General features: G+C 35.7%; 1 protein-coding gene across 12 annotated transcripts in view; it reads left to right on the top strand.

Moving 5' to 3' along the window:
- LOC137655305 (RNA-binding protein, mRNA-processing factor 2a-like) overlaps positions 1–22,165 on the top strand; it is a 354,099-nt gene that overhangs the window by 103,650 nt on the left and 228,284 nt on the right. For 10 of the 12 annotated variants that reach the window (XR_011046836.1, XM_068389201.1, XM_068389225.1 and 7 more), the window contains exon 1: positions 580–811. The exons of the other annotated variants lie outside the window; for them this stretch is intronic. Coding sequence is in view for 9 of the 10 variants with exons in the window: in XM_068389201.1 (XP_068245302.1) it covers positions 731–811 (81 nt within the window). In the remaining variant the exon portion in view is untranslated. Of the gene's footprint in view, positions 1–579; positions 812–22,165 lie in introns of those variants that run through there. 12 annotated transcript variants of the gene reach the window in all.

The raw sequence follows: 22,165 nt of genomic DNA, 5'->3' as shown, positions 1-22,165 counted from the left end.
ACTGCCCCCATCCAGATCTTTGTTTATTTCCCTTTGTCATCTTGACCAGTGACAGTGACACTGGTGTAAAGAGAGCACTTCCATTCGAACATGTTTGAATAATGAAGCGAAGTGGGAAAAACTTGCACATACCCTTCTCATAAAAAGAGAAGGGTAGGGGTCCCCGGGTGTAGTGGATCCACGTAGCATGGGGTGTGGATCGAAGCCTGGACCACTAGGTTTCATACCTCAGTCCAGGTGGGGCTATTACACCCCTTCCGCCCCGGATCCTTACAAAACTACCTGGAGGGGCGGAGTTACATTCCTCTTCTTTCCCTCCTCCCTTCCTCATCCACCAAACTCCTCCCATTTCTTAGACACGGATACGCTTATATTGATCAATTGTCATTTTTCAAATAATCACACAGAATGGATTAATCCATTATGTTATATAATTACTTTGATAATAATATCAAGTAAACTGATTTTAAAATGCGTCATTATAAGGAGTTCCGTTCAACTATTCCATTTCCCCCTCGGCGTTGGAGGGCGGGACTACATGACGTCACATCCCTACACACCTGAGCACTCGGCCTCATCAACTGGCACATTCAGTCCGTGTGTGTGGGTGAAACGGTAGAGTCACGTCCTTACGTTTCAGTGACTTTCTTTCCTTTTTTCATCCTCTCCTATTCCCTGTACCACACAGCGAGCACCATATAGCAGCAGCAGCACCGCGCACAGAAGCACGATGACCAGCGTTACCATGGAGAACAGCAACGCACTTTCACAGAGTATGGACTCTGTCAACACGGCAGCAGCAGAAGACGAGGTCGGTATTCAACGCACCGTGGGATTATTAATTGTTATAAAAATGAGTTTTCCCCTCTTTTTGTGCTGTGCGACATTAACCGATTTTATGTATGGTGCAAAAGTGCGTAACAGCACCGCACAGCAATCATCAAGTGTCGTGGGTCAAGTGAATGCAATGTTGGTGTTAAACGTCAAGGAAAGTAAAGTGCTGTGGTTAACTACTATACCTGGTAAATTGTTGGGGGGTAACGAAAAAAAAAAAAACTGGTTGGTAACCATTGTTGATGCCCCGTCGTTATTCTCTCCTCTCTCATGTGTGGTTTTACCAAAAAAAAAATATAACACTTTTTCATAGGCTTTTGGCCAGAAATGGATAGTGGGGCGAGAGAGAACCGCTTTGCAGATATAATCCTGTGTTGTGCAAGTCCCCTCAAGAATTAAACGTTGGGGGCGGCGCCATTTGCAAGAAATCAACCCTAAAGCATAAATATGCGTTCGGTTGTGTATCCATATTTCAGTTGGCACGACTTTCCTGACACATTGGTTTTTAGAAATTTTTATATCTTTATTAGCTCGTAACTTATAGCCATTTCTAGAGCTGGCTACGTAAATAAGATAATGTAGTACTAGGTAATATGTTCGGGTAACAGTTTATCACGTATGTCACATTAGATATTCTATTTAGTATAGTCTGAATTACTGGTTGTAGCCTAGTAAAAATCTTCCTAGCATGATCTCGTGACCAACATGCAATACGTCTAGGTGGAAGTTTTTCTTAGGGTTAGAAGAAATATACTATCAATGAAACTTGTAATTTAAGGTTTTAGTTTTGAGCTAGCCTGTCAAGTTCTTTATGCAGTGCTTTTGATTATGTATCCAAAATGCATATGGTACTCTTTTTCATTTACCCTTCTAAATTATCTGACTATCTAGGTCTGCAAATACAAGACGTGTAGGCCTATGTTTAGAAGACTGGTAGCGTAGCTTCCACATTTTTTCCCCCAAAAAATAAATACTGTAGTTAAATCATGCTCGAGTTACCATTAGATTATAACTAGGAATAGGAATGTATTAGTAAGAAGACCCAAGTTTATTGAAATCGTTTATTACCTGAAAATTTGAAAGAAGAGGTTGTGCTTGGAAATTTGAAAGTTTGAATCGGCACCAAATTTATTTTAATTTATGTCTAAAACAGTCTAGTCTGTGCCCTTAAAGTATTTGAACCTAATATCAATTTCATAAACCGTTGGACCGTGTATTGATAACTTCAATATCAGGATCTTGAAATATCTTGCCAAGTTTTGTATATTGGGTGGAAAATGACTTCCCACTAGCTGACTCACTTCCTCCCCAGTCACACGTCACAGAATACTCTCGTTGTCTAAAATAAGAATGACTTTCTATGAGTAAGATTTTAAAAATAGTCATCAAACCGCATAAGAAGTAAACTTGGTTGCTAGTAATTCCCCCTGCTGAAATATGCACTATACATTCAACTGAAGTAGCAGCTAGTGTCCTATTCGAGGACTACAGTAGAGTACGAATCGGCTGAAAGAGTGGCAGAGAAACGTTTTTTGGGGGGAGGTGACTGGGCAAGACGTTGGTAACTGTCCTCGTTAATGACTATACAAATTCAGCTGTTTGAGGAAACTAGTTGCTACGTCATATCATTCTTTTTCCTTATTATCTTATTAATTTTATATAAAACTAGTTTAAACCTTATTTTCTGGTGCAGTTAGTTTTTGTATACTCCAATACTTCCAAATTTAAACTTAATTTTTGTCTCGATTAGAATGAATATGGAAATAGTCAGGTTAGGTTACACACTACAGGGATTTACATTAACGTTGTTAACGATGTGATCTGTCTTGTTGAAAACTGGGATAATATGACTACTCCCAATTCAGAGAGAGAGGAGAGAGAGAGAGAGAGAGAGAGGTGGTGGTTCTTGAATCTTAATTCCCTTAAGTTGGCTGAGCGTAAGAACGAAGATGCTATAAACTATGTACCCAGATTGTTAAGATTACTACTTATGCTGGAAGATTTTTACATTAAGCTTACTGACATGAATGCAGGGAGATAAGCACGGGAACACTGATTTAGGGTTTTTTAAATGTTGCTTTTGTGCTGTTATCAATATTGGTCTACTTGTATGGTTGACAAGCCGGTTAGTCTACATGTTTTAGTGACATCACGAAAATATTTCCCCCGTCCATTCTAAGCGAATTTTGTAGGTGGTCACAAAATTTGAACCAAAGCAAGTAGAATTTCATAGCTCCACTCTAGTGCATTTTTTACTTTTTATCCAAGTTGTATGTTAGTAATGGTACTATAATCTCATATTTGCCTGAGTCTTAATGTAATTTCAACATCTTGATTCGGTTACCTGTTCAGATGTTCTTAATACAAGCTGGTTTTACATTCATTAATGAATGTTTGTTCAGTAACAAGATTTTTTTTAACACATTCTTAGGCCCATGGTAGATATTACGATACTATTTTACTGTCATTGGTACTTATAAGGATACATGTCCCATTTTATCCGTAAGCCCCCTTTCTCCCCCCCCCCAATACACATACAGAAGTTAAAAGCGCTACAGTTTTGAGTTGTACCGTAATGTAAACTTTTAATTGTAAATAATATCATCGTTGCATGTTTACAGTATATGTTTTTGCTCCTGTTGTAGGTGGTGGTCAATTTTTGTCCCATTGAGAAGCACAAACTCACACACAAAACGTTTTTTTTTTTTTAAATGTATGAGTGATGTGAAAAATTATCACTTTTTTATCTTCGTTGATCTTACTTCGGTCGATATTTTCCTCTTAAGAATGGAGCTGTGTTCGGTATTAATTTTTTCGACATTGATGTAGTCGAATTTGTTGAGGAGAAAAGTAGATAGTTTCATGTTTTTTTTTTTTTTCATCTTAGATAAATACAGAACAAATTAAATGGAAGACCGGTTTGTTTGTTTTATACGTACTTTTTTCCCTTCTATTGGATCAACTTTACATGTCTAGGTTTTTGCAATTTAGTTAGCCTACTCTCCTATAAGTTTGCAGATTCCTTTATTTTCACTCCGTCTTGTACAAAAATGCAAGACATTCGTAACTGTGAAATGCAGCAGCTTCCTCATTGCAATAGTTACGCCGCTCGTGAGATGCGTCTAGCGTAACGCGTTTCTAAGGGTTCCCCCGGGATACGGCTTAATTAGGCTCTGATGGTGGGAAGACAGGTCGGGTTGCGAAGCAGTGCTTCTTGCATTTTCCATTCATTTTTTTTTTTATTATTATTATTCTGGAATATCGCCCAGAATTATTTTCAGTAATCTTGTTGATATGAATGGTTATGTTACAAGTTGTACTTTTGGTGATTTTTTGTTTTCTCTCCATCTAACGATAGCATATTACCACATTTTGATTAGAATAAATCGAATTTTTTTTAGCGTTCATGTCCTCAAAACGATTTGGTAATACCTATTCAACGTTTGAAGTTATAGAACTAATATGTATATATATATATATATATATATATATATATATATATATATATATATATATATATATATATATATATATATATATATACACACACACACGCATATCCATGTATACTGTAAATGCGTATGCACACATCCATATCCAGTATACTTGTAATATGACATAGGCCTATACATAATTTATGTATGTTATATTCACAATATTATATATATACACAAACATATATATATATATATATATATATATATATATATATATATATATATATATATATATGTGTGTGTGTGTGTGTGTGTATATATATGTAAGTATGTGTGTGCGTATGTATATATATAAATATATATATATATATATATATACACACACACACACATATATATATATATATATATATATATATATATATATATATATATATATATATATATATATATATATATATATATATATATATATATATATATACACCGCCTATTGACTCAAAGGGCCCCTTAGATTTCGCCAGTCATCTCTATCTTAAGCTTTTAATTCAATATATATATATATATATATATATATATATATATATATATATATATATATATATATATATATATATATATATATATAAGGTATATATTATAATGTGTGTTTAGGTTATGGTGCAGCATTGGTCTACACGTGTCACTCGTAACCTCATGGCAAAAAAAGTTCCGTTGAGAGCTAACAATTTTGGTCTCCACCTCTGAGAGAGAGAGAGAGAGAGAGAGAGAGAGAGACTAGCATTATTCGAAAGAAAATAGCCTCTGTGATATTTTGTATGGTATAATATCGCGCAGTTTTTAGTACCGACGCTGACAATGGGTGTTTAGAGAAAATTGTTGTATTCTCCAGTACCAACTGACACCCAGGATATTGCTTCGTTAATTTTGCTTCGAAATCTGATTACCGTCTCGGTAATGTATGCAAAGAAGGATTACGTAGATGTACAACTGTCAGATCAAAAAGAGATTTTGCAGGTTTAAAGCTGATATCAAGGTGTTCAGTATGTTTTGCAGTGTGTCAAAAGATGCAAGATGTGGCAAATAGATAAACAACTGGACTCTCTCTCTCTCTCTCTCTCTCTCTCTCTCTCTCTCTCTCTCTCTCTCTCTCTCTCTCTCTCTCTCTCTCTCTTAGATTTTGCCTTGGTAAATCCTGTTTTGAAAACTTTAGAATAGTCTATAATTCGTCTCTGCATTGTGTTCAGCAGTTTCTAGTGCAGTAATTTACACTTATCCTTACAAAGTGTGCCTACAGCGCTATCCATATAATTCTTATACATATTAGTGCCAATACAATCGTTGATGCTGTGTGAATGTATTTTATGGCGTGAGGGTAAGTGTTAATGACGTGTAAACTCGCTCTTTAAACTAGTTTATTTTTTGCGATAATGATTGTGTTTGTCCACCCTTAGGCTTTGAACCTCTTTTGAATGTTTGATTACATTATTGTAAGTTTTGTAGTAAAGCAAACAGCATTCAGTAAATGTATAATTAACAAAATAAATCGATGATATCTTCTTTATTCCTTTTGTTTCCGAGTTCGATATCGTCAGTGGATCCAAGGCGCCATCCCCCTCCTCCCTCCCCCCCCCCTCTTCTCAGGGTAATTAACTATATTACCGACAAAGCACCTTTAGGTTACCTGGTCGTCAGGACAGTGCACGAAACGTATCGATTTTCATGTTGCAATACATCTGTATGGATATTATGAACATAAGCCTAGACGAACATCATGCCTCCGAACCTAGTCGTGTGCGTGTTTTAAACCTTGTCCAGATTGTGTGGTCCATCTGGCTAGACACAGGCTTTGTAATACCGTTTGCATCACGTTAAAATCTGCTATGTAGGCTAAATAGTAGCAACACGTGAGGACCTTCTGCTTTAGGTGTTTTCCATGTAGTCGGTTCATCCTTTATTCAATGGCAAGTAAAGATTGTCATGTTTTTTTCACTCGGTCCTGCCTCCATGGCGAGAAATTATTGCTGCGGTTGTATGCTGCGCTGTGTGCGACAACATAGCCTTGAATTCCGCAACACTAGGAAGGACTTCTGTGACTTTCCACTATAAATTGCCATCACCTTCAGGGTGTTCGGTGCATGCGTGTCTTGATTGAAGGGAACTAAGGTGGACTAAATATAGAGTCCCATTATCAACAGATACTTGTGTAAATGATGTCTTCCTGTTAATGATGAAAAACGTTAATTGGTGAAGGGAACACACTATATATATATATATATATATATATATATATATATATATATATATATATATATAGTGTGTGCGTGCGTGTATTTGTGCATATATATATATATATATATATATATATATATATATATATATATATATAATGTGTGTGCGTGCGTGTATTTGTGCATATATATATACTGTATATCAAGGGGTTAATCCAAAACACTAGCTCTGCTGGTTGGTTGTATATTGTTCCCACCCTTTATGAGATATGGCTCCTCCTCTTCAACGCTTCCCAATCCTGCTTACACTACCATCCTGTCATAGACCATTCTTTCCATATGACCAAAGCTCATAATACACTGATCCAATCTTCTGTTTACACTAACCAATTTATCATTAGTACACATATTCGCATTTCTCACCTTTTGTTTCCTCGTAAGGCACAGACACTGCGCTGAGAATTTATCTCGGGAGTTTCAACCTATTTTTCTCATTTTAACATCCATAATATTATTATCCCCTCACACAATCCATAACGACTTCACTATTTTAATATCAAAGTCATTTTCCTTCTTGCTATCAAGCAATCTGTTAACTACCTTTATACAATTATTCTATAGTACTATCACTCGTTTTATTTACTCCTTAATCCTTTTAAGATTTTGTTTTGCAAACACTTAAAAAGTTTCTCATCAGATTCTGTAGTTTTTCTTCAATCTCCAATCAGTACAGTACAACTCCCCACACCATTCATGAAGAATTTATTTCTGAGATAATAACATTATTTAGAACAATGTAACACGAACAAGTCGCTCTTCCATGTGCTGTTAAAAAAATGTGCTTAGTTCACGGCAACACCCTCACATTGCCGCTTAATGTTTTTCATGTGCAGTATATAACTTTTATTTTCAAGTTTCTCATACAAGTATTTAATTTCCTTACAAACACTTAATCCACACAACTTTTTTCTTATTTGAAAACAAACTGTTCTTCCTTTCCCTTATCTTTTTGTCATCTCTTATTTTCTCAATCAAATCATATCGTAGACCTCTCCTGGTGTACCAAGTTATGTGAAGGTTTTACCATTATACAAATGAACAATTATTCCTGTTGCATATTCCTTTGAAGTATTTCCTTCAACAAGCCATACTTCGCACTGATCCTACCACAGATTCTGAAGTGTTCTCTATACTTTTGGTAATTTTCATATTTATCTTTATGGAATGTTTCTTGTCTTCTATCACCCTCAGTCAAAAAAAAAAAAAAAGTACTCTAGTCCCTAATTTATCTGTGGTATATCTCGACTACTCTGTCCATCCTGCTGTTAACCATCATGTGATCTTTTACTCGGCTATCTAGTTTACTTTTCCTCCGCTAGACCTGCTATTTCTTCATCCCGCAGTTAATGTTTTTATTCGGTCTTGTTACCTTCTTAAAAACACATGCCAAGGACCCTATAACCATATCAAGGAATATCAACATGTTCCTTACCTACTTCCACCTCGGTAATTCTAACCCTTGTCCGTATTAATTAGATTTATTTTCTTCTCTCACTTCTCACCAAACTCAATTCTTGAGTAATCCTCTCTCTCTCTCTCTCTCTCTCTCTCTCTCTCTCTCTCTCTCTCTCTCTCTCTCTATATATATATATATATATATATATATATATATATATATATATATATCATAGGTAGTAGGTTCGCCAGGGCACCAGCCACCAGTTGAGATACTACCGCTAGAGAGTTCTGGGGTACTTTGACTGGCTACATTGGATCCTTCTCGGTGGTTACGGTTCATTTTCCCTTTGCCTACACATGTACCGAATAGTCTGGCCTAGTCTTTACAGATTCTTCTCTGTCCTCGTACACCTGACAACACTGAGATTGCCAAACAATTCTTCACCCAAGGGGTTAACTACTGCAATCTAATGGTTCAGTGGAGACTTTCCTCTTGGTAAAGGTAGAAGAGACTTTATCTATGGTAAGCTGCTCTTCTAGGAGAACACTCCGAAATCAAACCATTGTTCTCTAGTCTTGGGTAGTGCCATAGCCTCTGTACCATAGTCTTCCACTGTTTTGGATTAGGGTTCTCTTGCTGGAGGGTTCACTCGGGCACACTATTCTCTTCTTGTTTTGTTAAAGTTTTTATTGTTTTTATGAAATTTTATTTTAATGTTGTTACTGTTCTTAGAATATTTTTATTTCGCCTTGTTTTCTTTCCTCACTGGGCTACTTTCCTTGTTGGAGCCCTTGAGCTTATAGCATCCTTCTTTTCCAACTAGTGTTTTAGCTTAGGAATAATAGTGATATATATATATATATATATATATATATATATATATATATATAATATATATATATATACAGACAGACAGACAGTATGTGCGTGCGTCTATGGTAATATAATATTAGCGCCATCGGTACTGGATCTTAACATGGTTGTGGGTATAATTACCGTAGATTTGCTACAAATAGACTAAGGGTTAGAAGTGGTATCAGCTTGGTAAAACCCTTAATTATTGTTGATATAGTAATGTTAATTACATTGTAATATTTGCTTACGACCCTCTGTAATTGTAAGTATTATTTACTTTATTAAAGAGTCTACTTCTGCCAACAAAGAGTGTGAGTGAATGAAGTTTGAATACTGTACTTCCCTCTTCATCTGAAAATTTCCCTTCCCCAGCAACTGCAAAAATTTAATATTATACCCTGATATGTTTATTTAAACGGTTGTTACTTTCAATAATATTGTGATACTTTGTATGCAATAATTCACGGGCGAATCTTTAGTGATGTTGATTTACGGGAACGGTTTATTAGGATGAGATATTGTATAGGAGTTGATGGTGAAGATAAGATTAGTTATTATAGACAACAAATGTCTGAAACTGATGTCCGAGATAATCAAGGGGGGGGGGGAAAAGCGGATTTTACCGGCAGGTGAAGAAAATACGAAGAGAAAGAGAGCAGGTGTGGGCGGGGATAGTCTTTTTTAAAGAGAGAGAGAGAAGAGAGAGAGAGAGAGAGAGAGAGAGAGAGAGAGAGAGAGAGAGAGAGAGAGAGAGAGAGAGAGAGACGGTGGAGGGAGCAACGAGCAAGCGAATGTTGTACAATGGAGTTCTTTCAACGTGTTTATGGTGTAGTTAGCTTTTGCCGGGCTTGGGATACCAACTAGTTTGGTTGAGAAGCATGAAAAAGTGGGTTTGGGGGGAGGAGATAAAACCGCAAATTACATTGGAGAAGAAAGACTAATTACTGGAAAGACACGAGAAACGGATTTCAAATCATCCAATCGCTTATATTCATTTGCTTAGAGAGAAAATGTTACCGTTCGTAATGAATATAGTGAAACACTAACAAAAGTTATTTAGTTTGTTTAGTGAGGTTGGATTAGATAGAGTAGAGAGGAACGATAGAGACAGAATGAGGGGGTGGGGTGGGGTTGGGAGGTGTTAGTGTTGGTTGGGGGAAGTTGATTGAGCAGGATGGGACCGGAAGTAAGTTGGGATGCTAGTTGAAGGTCCGGATATGGACTCAGGGAGGGGAGGTATGAGAGATTCGTTTTTTTTTTCTTTTTATGTAGGCTATATGTCGTGCCTTGTTGTATGCTGCTGTAATATTGAATTTTTAGTTTAAAATCTCTTTTGTATTGCTTGGCCTGTAATTATTATACTTGGTTTTGCTCGTGAAAAAAAACTACATATTTTTTATTGGACCAAAAAGGGATAACCGGTGAGATGAACGATAAGATTTGATCAGCGGATATTTAGATCATATTATATCTGATCTTATTTTAATAGGGCTTACTATATATTTGCATGTTTAGGAGCGGTGGGATTTTAACGATTTTCTGCAGACATTTCAAATGTTGACGATTCTATAGTCTAGTGAAACAAGAAAATGTAAAAGGGCTTTACACTCAGTGTTATGTACGATACTAGATAATAGTAATAGAGATTATTTAGGTATTTGATCTTTCTCTTTTATTTTGGCATTGGGTGAGATTTCTTATGAAATGTATTAAAGATAGTCGAGTAATACGTCTCCAGAAAATACTACCGGACGGAAACGCTTTCATTTTGAATGGCGAATTGAATTACTCTTACACCTCTCCTAATAGTTTGCAACGCTGGGTTGGCTTACGTTAGTTTTCTAAGCCTTAGATCTACTGGGGCCAAAAGTTAATAAATCTATCGTGCATACTTGATGAGCCTGTCTATTTCCATAACTTTGGACCACTCAGTTTGAAGACTACTTTCACGTCGTCTATAGATGATTACACCAAGGTCCTGCATATGTGCAATTGATCGAAATGAAAATAAACCTGTTTAACTTTTAATTAATTGAGACGGTATTTGTTTGACTAGTTTATTGCACGATGCAAGTAAAATTTTAAATTGTTTGTAATTTAGACTGTAATTTAGAATTGCTCACAACGTACATTACTACTTATATTTAACACATATATGAACCATTTGTTTTGACGTCACTGAAAGCACGTGATCATACTACGAAAGCTCGAGTAGTCTACGGCATGTGGAAAAATTATATAATTTCTTGGGAACTGGAGCATTATTCTCATATCCGTTTTTTTTTTCCTTACAGAACTTTGTTTTTTTAGAGTACTTTGTGGATATGTGCAGAGGGTGATACAGGTGCGCTCCTAGGGGTTAACATGTGAACACTAGTGTAATCCTTGTTTTTTTTTTCTTGGTAATTTTATTTGTTTAATGATCGTACTGAAAACTATTGTTAGATATTTTTATGATTCTGTGTATTGCGTCTTATTTTTCAAGTGAACTCTCAGTTCTAAACGAAATGAGCAATTTTGCCCTCGCGGTGTAACTTGTTGGAGCGTTATTGGCTACACTTGATTGCAATTGTTGTCGTGGCAAATAACACCTGCGTGATTATTAATTATTATTATGTGCTAAACTACAACTCTTGTTAGAAAGAAAAGCAGAAGGCTATAATGCCAGGGGCCCCGAAAGGGAAAATAGCCCAGTGAGAAAAGGAAACAAGGAAAGTAACATTGAAATATATATATTTATATAGAATTTATAAACTTTAACAAAACAAGAAGAAGAGAAATTAGATAGAATAGTGTGCCCGAGTGTACCCTCAAGCAAGAGAGCTCCAACTCAAGTCAGTGGGAGACCATGGTACAGAGGCTATGGCACTACACAAGGCTAAGGGACGATGGTTTGATTTGGGATTGTCCTTCTAGAAGAGCTGCTTACCATAGCTAAAGAGTGTCTTCTACTCTTACCCAGAGGAAAGTACCCACTGAACTGTCTGAACAATTACAGTGCAGTAGTTAACCCCCTTGGGTGAAGAAGAATTGTTTGGTAATCTCAGTGTTGTCAGGTGTATGAGGATAGAGGGGAATATGTAAAGAATAAGCCAGACTATTCGGTGCATGTGTAGGGAAAGGGAAAGTGAACCGTAACCAGAGAGAAGGATCCAATAAAGTACTGTCTGGCCAGCCAAAGGACCCCATAACTCTAGCTGTAGTATCTTAACGGGTGAGTGGTGCCCTGGCCAGCCTACTGCCACAAAATTTGGTGCATTCAACTATGAAATGATTGCCAAACCAACATGAACACACAATGTTTAGATTCCCCTCACTGAGTGAAATAGTGTCCTCTGGAGGGAGATGCCAAGTTATACTTTGTCTTATATATTTCTCATATTTCTCATTTGAATGAGAGAGAGAGAGAGAGAGAGAGAGAGAGAGAGAGAGAGAGAGAGAGAGAGAGAGACGGCGTATAGAATTTTGAAAATGCCTTGGGTGGGGGGGGGAACTAACGGTTTTTTTTTTTTTTTTTTTTTTGTGAAACCTGTATTTTGTTCACTTGAATCTCGGAGAAAGAGATATACCAAGCGAATACCCATAAAATAATCCCAGGTGATGGGATGAACAGGTGTTGGGGAACATCTGTGTCCTGTTGCTTCTACTCGATACAAGTGTTGGGGTTTGGGAACAGCTGTTCGTCTGGTTGTTTCAACGTGGATTGTGCAGAGTAGCAGTTTTACGGGCGAGATGAGAGGGAGTCTGTACAATGCGGCCATGGTTTATCAAAGAGGAGTAAAGTCCTACCATTTATTATATGTGAAAAGCAGGTGTTAGGGCAGGTGTAACTGTATCATTATTTGTTGTTGAATATTGTTTCAACAACAAATATATCTTTTTTTATTTAACTTTTTTAAGATCGATTAGGAGGCCATTTTTCGTAATGGTTATTTTGACTTTGGGTTTACGGCATTGTTCTCTTTACTTTGTTTACCGTGGTATATTCTGTAGTTTACGATCGTAAAACTTTAGGAAATTATGTAATTCATCAGTGTGGACATCCTTTTCCTTTGTAGCGTTCTGACGGTTGTTATAAACCCCTCCCCTTTAATGTATGTTATCAGGTTTCAATTCATCAATTTTCTTGGACTTTATTTGTTTGCCAAAAATGCCATTAACTATTCGTTGTTGTTACGATGATCCTGCCACCTATGCTTCCACCTACATCTTTAATATCCATAATGCAAGTTTCCATTTGGCTTGGGTATATGGGTTCAAATTAGGTTTTTAGCCAATAGGTTTTGTTTTTGAGGTCTGCTTCGAGTATCATATCTAGAGGCTGTGTGCTTCCCTTTTCCTCAAATGATAAATAGGCTTTGGGTTTAAGTTTCGTTTTTCATTAAAAATGAGTTGTTTAAATGAACTTCCTTCCATTTAAACAAACGCAAGTGTAGACACATGCAATGATCATCGTCAATAAATCTCCCCTCTCTCTCTCTCTCTCTCTCTCTCTCTCTCTCTCTCTCTCTCTCTCTCTCTCTCTCTCTCTCTCTCTCTCTCTCGGGTTGTAGCTTAGCTAGTAATAATAGTAATAATAATAGATTTACAGGCTTGGGTATCCTTTCGTTAGATTAGACCTGGTGGGCTGTAAGCATTGCTTAAAGCTCTTAATAGCATCTTGTTGTCCAACCTTTTGACTTATACTTCATTGTGGAATCATGAGGTTTTCCTCAATTGCAATGGAACCCTGATTGGCCCACCGGCCCCAACGGACACAATTCAGAAATTTTGTTTCAATGATTATTTCTTACACTTATCCAGAAGTTTATTTGACAAGTATATTAGAAATTGGGAAGGTTTTTATAGATAATTTAATTTTTTTTTTCTTGAAATAAATATTTTTTGGGGATGTTATTCATTCATATTTCTTTTGTGCAGCTCTTGTCGTGTTGAGTTCTTATTCAAGTATACACTTGTGCATTTCATTCTTGTTAATAATTCAATTTAATTACAAATATTGAGGTTAACATACCTTTATTAATTTGATATATTTCTTATTTGTAGCCTATAAATAGTCTTATCATTGATATTGTTTACTGATGTTACATTATTTTGCTCTTTTATTCTCTAGATTGCCACGCTTTTGTGAAAACATGCCGTGCAAGGCCATGGTCTTTCGTATTTCAGCATGCGATTCCATTTTAATCATGAATATACATATATATATATATATATATATATATATATATATATAATTTATATATATATATGTGTGTGTGTGTGTCTGTGATGCAAATAAGTATGAAGCCGTACTTCCTTATTATGTTACATCATTTTGAGAACCTTTTTAGCAACATATATATATATATATATATATATATATATATATATAATGTAAGTATATATAGATATATATACATACACACATGCACACACACACACACACTCACACATACTCAAGCTGATCTTGAAATGGATTCGCACGATGTTTTGTGCCACGATGCAACTTCCTTTCAACATTCCTGAAGTTGGTTGATATCGGTTACGCCAAAGAAGGGTTGGCCTAATTGAATTAAGCGGTTTTGCGAGCCCCACGTGAAAACGTTTTTATAGCGGAAAGAGCTATAAAACTGCTATATAACTGCTCAACATGGAGTTTATAGATTTTATTTGTAATATATCTCATAATGAAGATCATTTGTTATTTTCTCTTAGATTTGAGCATGTAGCTATTTACTGTTTGTTCGATCGGTGACCCTCCCCCCTTCCTCCTTTATGTCCTGCTTAGATATCTTCCACCTGTCTTCCTTGGTTCCCGTAACTCCTCTCTCAAGAGGTAGCTCTCTTGGTTTCGTGTTTTATTTCATTCTTTAATGGCTCCTTGCTTTATTCCACTCTTTATATTATATTTTTCATTTCTGTCTTTCCTTCTCAAGTCCTGGTTCCCTTAGATTTTTTTTCTTCACTGCCGTTCATCCGGTTGCCTCATTTACTCCTCTCCCATCCGGCAAGGGAAAGAGATAGAGTACTACTTCCCATAAAACCAAAACCATGTGTGTGTGTGTGTGTATATATATATATATATATATATATAATATATATATATATATATATATTGATATCGCATTATATGTTAGTCGAGTCAGTCTTGCGGGTAAGAAGAGGCTAGTCTATAATAGTAAGTGAGGGGTTTTCATCCCTTTCATCTCTTCGTCTTCCACCTCCCATCTTCCACCCACTACGGTCTGTGTTCCCTTGGGAACTATGAAGTTCCCTGCCTAGGTATAAAAGTCGGCAGTAGTACTCATCTTTCGCCTTGGTGGTTGGGGGCTGTGGCTCAAGTCTTGCCACTCAAAAAATATTGTTAGTATTAGCTTTTTTTTTTTGTGTGTGTGTGTGTCCAGTTTGCATTTGTCATGTAAAATCAGGTTTCTTATTAGAACGGTTTTCATTGTAAAATTTTTGTGCTATTTATTTATATATATTGTCTATATGTATTGTCAATATCATCAACAACTTCCTTTGTTTAGTAAGATTTCATCAGTTAGGGTTTATGCTTAGATTCCATTGGTGTTTGTATTGTATTCGGTTTCATTAGATTTGATAAACTATTCTGTAGATTTTTCAAATGCCTTGATCTTCTTATGAAAATAAAAAAAAACGACGTTAACCATAATAATTGTTTAATAATGTGTTTGAATGTATGTATGAAATACTGTACACCTCCCTCAAACGCCAAACTTGCATTTATTCCCACGTTGCATCGCAACCTCCCCAAAACATCTTTGCGGTGGAACAAAAGACCGTGGACGTCATCGTAAAGGTTATTATGAGAAACTTGGAGTAGATGGGATTGTCCATGGTTTCGGTACGTTGGTTTATTTAACTTTTACATTTTCACTTTTCTCCTCCTTTCTTCACTTGTTCAGCTTAAAGAAAAAAAAAAAAACAATATCCTGTTCTTACTAGTTTTACCTCTAGATATTTCGTAACTTATTCTGGCTACTTTACCACAATGTCCTCTGTTACTTAATGACTGTTACAAGGAAACAACATAGAAAACCTGATTGTCCGGCGTACTGAGACATAATTAGGCCTACCGGTATTGGAAAGGTCGATGCTGGTTATGGGATCGCGTGGCGTTGGTAAATTTTTATGACTTTGGGGATGGATGTACGAGATTATAAATGGTCGTAATAATACTACAGCCTGTGTGTTAGGTTTTAGTTGTCTGTGGTTTGTTTCTCCTGTGTTTTGAATGATGTAAATATCAAGGAATAAGAAATTAAATGCAAACTGGTGTAATTGCATGGCGAGTAGGAAATATTTCTTTATCTAATTCAAGAAACTTTTTTATTGTATTATTTTAGATGAGTATTAAAAGACTACGCTCATTTGAATTTTGAGTATTATATATAATTGCGTTTTTAATACAGAATTGTGTTTGGTTAGGGTTGAAAGGGTGACAGTTGAGGGCTTTAAATATTGGAAATGTCAGATTTTGAACAAAAAGATAGTTTTAGTGACATGGGCAATATCCACTTATTTGGCTCTATCTTCTAATAATTTTAATTCATTTTGCCCTAATTTCAGAATTAGACATTTCCCTGTCTTTATTATATTGTACCCCGTAACTACAATAGTTGTCCACAGGTATCGATGATCTGTTGTAACAACACCTCCTGGGAAGTGTAATTTTTCCTTTTTTATTAGAATAAAAGTCTTCGTTTCTTCCTAATACTATGATTTATTCTCACTATGTTGAAGCTCATATCATCTCTCCCTTTGCAGTGCTCATTTCTGTTCGCAGCGTCAAGTATTACGCATCTTTTGAGTCTCCACTTTCGTCCTTCGTAATGTTGTTGTGGCTCTCCATGGTCATTATAGATCGTGTGTCCGTTATTGCACATATTTGACAGCTCCTGGTTTCTTTCTTCTTCCATCTTAGGTGTTTATTGCTTTGTTGTTTATGCGCTTTTATATTTTAACAATGTTATTCGTGGTACTGTTATGCTTTTGTCTGTTTTTATCATTCCATCTTGATACTTTTTAGTGTTTACCATTGTTACTGTATTTTTTTTCTATTTTCTTATTTTTCCCTCGCATCTTTCTCTTTCGATTATTGGAATATGCACATAATTTATTCCTTCTCTTAGCTTGTATTCTCAAACATTTTATATCTTCTCTCTGCTCTCTATCTTTGCTTCATGGTACCCAGGTATTAAAGCGGATTGATATTCTGCAACTACATAAAGACTTTCTTGCAATATTTCTCTTCTCTTCTTCCTTCGCCCGTTATTTCAAAAGTTCTGCACCGGAAGTAAATAGCTCCTTTTAAAGGTCATAGGACTTTATCTTGTTTTGTTTGATGTTGTAAAACCTAATTCAGCTTAGTTATGTATAATACGGTTGGAATGCGGTTAGATACATTAGTCTGGAATGGCAAGGCTGATGTGTGATGTGTGTCTGGACATGCTCTCTCTCTCTCTCTCTCTCTCTCTCTCTCTCCTCTCTCTCTCTCTCTCTCTCTCTCTCTCTCTCTCTCTCTCATATATATATACATATATATATGTATATATATATATATATATATATATATATAAAAGATACAGTATATATACACACGTACTTTGTGTGTGTATATATATATATATATATATATATATATGTATGTATATAATGTGTATGGGGGCCCTTTTATGTTGTATAATTTGTATAAATGTATATGTTCGGGTATATATATATATATATATATATATATATATATATATATATATATATATTATATAATGTATATGTGCATAGGTGTTCGTTTATGTTGCATAATTTATATATATATGTGTGTGTGTGTATATTTCATATATATATATATATATATATATATATATATATATATATATTTATATATATATATATATATATATATATATTTATATATATATATTTATATATATAACGTATATATATATGTATGTATATATACTGTATATGTGTGTATATTTGATATGTATATATATAACGTGTATATATATGTATATATATGTATGTATGTATGTATGTATGTATATGTTATATGAGAGAGAGAGAGAGAGAGAGAGAGAGAGAGAGAGAGAGAGCATACATGAAGTTGTAGGACTGTTTTGGGAATCGGAATTTTCTCCAGCGCCAGGTCTCTGTTTCTGAAGGTATATTAAGGATCCAGAAATCTTCATTTCTATTTTGATGAGCTTTTGTGTGCAATTCCTTCAAAATTTCATATTTTTTTGTTTTTGTAGGTATTTAATTTCTTTTGATTTTAACTTGTATGAATGCATTGCCATTATTATAAGGATGATTTTTTTAATGAAAATATACCCTGATGAAAACCATTAGTCATTGGCTGAATCAGCTGTTGGCTAGAATTAAATAAATTGAGCAGCATTGTAACAAATTCTGTTTTTCCTGTCAGAATTCTATCCAAGAAAATAAAATAAAAAGAAAAATACAGAAAACTATAAAATTGTTCTCTTGAAATAGTTAATGCCAAGAGTGCTTTAGCATTTATTGAAAATTCTCTAAGAGAAAAACTATACCCAAAGAGTCTACTGTATATGTATAGATGTATATGAATTCATTCCAGCCATATGGGTGACCACACAAATGAAGCCAAAGGAAAAGGGCAGTTATTTATTAAACCATATTTTTTTTTCTCGCAATTATATACCTTTAATCAAAGCTATGTAATATGGTCTGGTTTTTGTTTTTGTCAGGATGTTAATAGTGATAGCTGGCCGTTAAGGAGTTTAAAAAGTCCTTATGATGTTCGGTTGAAAAATTCAAAAGGCTGCAGTTGCTATGGTAACCAGCATCTAAGAAAGAGACAGAATCTGTGTATTATTCGTAAATATCTATTTTTACTTCTTGTTGCTTTGTTTAGGCCTGTTCCTTAGTTACTTATAAACAAGAATACAATTGGGACTTCTGTATTCAATTTGATTTTATCGCGAGGTAGCATTTCATAATGAAAACACTTACGTATATGACTCTCTCTCTCTCTCTCTCTCTCTCTCTCTCTCTCTCTCTCTCTCTCTCTCTCTCTCTCTCTCTCTCTCTCTCTCTCATTGGATATTATGAAGGTCATCGATCGGGTAGTTAATTCATCCCCGTTTGTACTCTAGCTGTGCCGGCCTGTCGAGTTCAGTACGCTAAACTCAATGTAGAGGAAATGGTTTGGTAATACTTCTTGTGGACCAGATCTGGTATTACGTGATGTCACGTTGCTTTATCTTTTCAGGAAATAATATATTTTCACTTCCATGGAGATTGTAATTTTTAGCTAATCATCTTGGATTGAGAATTTATTTTATGAAATTTGACAATATCTGTATATGAGAAAGTTCATTTCCCGTTCATGATTGTTGGTTGACGATAACTTATGAAGTGATGGAACATGAGTTTTATATACTATTGTCTTTTTTTATTAACAATGAAATGATCCCTCCGCAAATCTCTAAAATATTTTGATAAATACTGAAGAATTTTATCATGTAATAATATTAACTTGGAAAAGGAGATAGTGTATTACACAGGGTTGCCTTATAGGTTTAAGCATATAATGACTGCACACTATTCGCTGTACTCTGCAGTTCATTCTGTGTCATTTTTATTCATATGATAGAGTGCTTGTAACACCTAGTTCGCTCATTACGATCTTAACTCATGAATTCACTTACATACATGGGCTTCTTTATGTTGATGATCAAAACTAAAACTCCTAATTGTTAGAAAATAGGAATAAGCTCACTCATTTACCCGAGATTCGCAAGCCACTACGTTTATTTGATATGAAATTTGATGGATTGGAAACTGTTCTGGGCATACAGAATACGTCATCGAGCCGGGAACATGGAAAGTTGATATAGAATGGTGAATGGAAAGGGCTGTAGTTGCAGTTATGTAGGACAGTCTTGTAGGAACATTTTTTTTTTTTTTAACTAAACAGAATCAGTTATGAAAGGTCAAAATCAATCCCTATGAAGGTTTAAATGCCACTCATGAATGGCAGGGGGCAAGGGATAGTGACATTGCCCTATCGAGTAGAACAATGCCTTAGAGACTGACTATATATACATATGATCAGCGCCCAAGCTCCCTCTCCACCCAAGTTAGGACCAAAGAGGGCCAGGCAATGGCTGCTGATGACTCGGCGGATAGAGCTATGGCCCCCAAACCGCCCATTCTTAGCTCACAAGGATGGTGAGGTTGCAGCGACCAAAGAAACTAACGAGTTTGAGCAGGACTCGAACCCCAGTCTGGCGTTCACTAGTCGGTGACTTTAGCACATCGGCCACTCTAAAAACTGTTAGCCTATAAGAACCGCAAGCTGAATAGCCTAGTTAGCCTTTGGAGAGATTTAATGAGTTCTGCCATTCATTCGAGGTAAAAGCTCAGAGTTAACGTGTTAGCTGGTCTTTATGAATTATATAAGGGGTTATCAACAGTTTTCAACTTTAATTCATATGAACAATTTGCTAAATACGTAACTAAAATCTGAATACAATAATTTTTAATAATTTTTAATGATAGTATGCTTCAGAGGTAGTATTCTTTAGTAGTCGAATAAAATTGCATATACTCCTAAAGCGGTACTGACTATTCTAATTTGACCTGATGCTGAATGTCAGCTCTGTTGATTGTCTGGTTGTGTGTCTTACGTTAATTACGCAGGTGGACTAATCATTAAAATGGGGACGTGTTTGATTTCGTGATTCGTTGCAGCCAACAATCTTTGAATGAATTGGTTCAATCTCTCATCTTCAAAACTCTCTCTCTCTCTCTCTCTCTCTCTCCTCTCTCTCTCTCTCTCTCTCTCTCTCTCTCTCTCTCTCTCTCTCTCTCATCATCCAGTGTTATTTATGATATTTTCTAGTATAGAAGGTATAGTAAATGAAGCATGTTTATCATGAGTATTTTTATAAATTCAGATAAGTGATTTTACATAGTTATGTATTTTTCGACTTTTATGTGAATTGTTTCTCTATTGACATCCTTCAGTAACTGTCCAATTCCCCTATAATGGAGTTGATGCGAAGGATTTTGCCCCTGATTGGACCTTAAAGGACCTTGCCCTTGTCGTCATAAGAGCAAGTCATTCAAGGTGTCGTGTAACTGTTTTGAGTCACTCGACTCGCCTGACATCCACTCCGAGGACTGGATGCTTCTTCATGCCTTACGTTCTTAATACCCTTCTGAACGATCTACTGCCGTAATTGATTAACCGTTTGGTGTGATATGTCATTTGATAGGTTGATATTTTTAACTTGCGGGATCTCGCCTGTCATAACGTTTCGTGGAGTGGCGTGACTGGAGTCCCGTGTTCATACACAACTGGGTGCGACATGTGTAACCTTTGACCCGGTCCGCTTAGTATTCCAACCAGGGGATACAGTATTGGCATTTTGAGATGATATTTTCATAATTTATAGTCCTGAGTTAGGATTTTGCCATGTATGTAGAGTAACATTTTATACTCTAAATTTAGCCAGTGATTTATACTTTTGGTCTAAATATCTTAACATTTCCTCTTCTTCAGTCGGGTGTAACTTTCTCCTTTTTACTGTTAATAGCCAGTTCTTAGTCCCCAAAGGCACGCTTTGTCATGAGGGATGATAGATAGATCCTTTTTCTTTTCTTTATTTGCACTGGTAAGCGGTACACTATGACTTGACTCGTGCCCGGGGAAGTAAAGTGTACAATAGTATGACACAATGGCTTTTGAGTGGCATGTGCGTGGGATTGTCAACATTAGTGAGTTTGATTTTTTTCTGCCAAGGTGTAGGAGCGTTCATCTCTCTCTCTCTCTCTCTCTCTCTCTCTCTCTCTCTCTCTCTCTGAAGACATTATTCTGAATATATTAGACAACATCCATCAAATTTTCCTTCATCGCTCTGCATATATTTTCCAGTTTACTCCTTCTCCCACGCTATGCCTCGATTCCCCTCATCTCCCTTATTACACCTTTTCTAAATCCAGAGCAATTAGGAAAAGAAATGTGTAGCAATTGTAAGATTTTCAAGCTTTTGGTGCGTTGAATGATTACCTACTCCTATATTATCCGTGCTGCAAATCAAAGAGGCTCATTAATTTGTTAAATACTAGTCTCAAGTTAACCCATTAATTAGCATTTTTTCTCAACTCTCATTTACTAATATCATCCATTTTCCATACCATATCTATTTTATCTTTTTCATGCCCTCACCTTTTGCTAGACAACTTCAAGTTTCATTTTCCCCTCCCAATATTTACTCCCCTATCCCACAGGATTTTCTTAATGTTTACCCTGATTCCCCATGAATTTTGCTAAGCGATCTTTGTTTACATTTGGCTTG

This window comes from Palaemon carinicauda, chromosome 1, assembly GCF_036898095.1.
Source record: "Palaemon carinicauda isolate YSFRI2023 chromosome 1, ASM3689809v2, whole genome shotgun sequence".
Taxonomy (NCBI): Eukaryota; Metazoa; Arthropoda; class Malacostraca; order Decapoda; family Palaemonidae; genus Palaemon; species Palaemon carinicauda.
The sequence above is the reverse complement of the archived record's forward strand: the minus strand, read 5'-3'. Positions and strand labels throughout refer to the sequence as shown.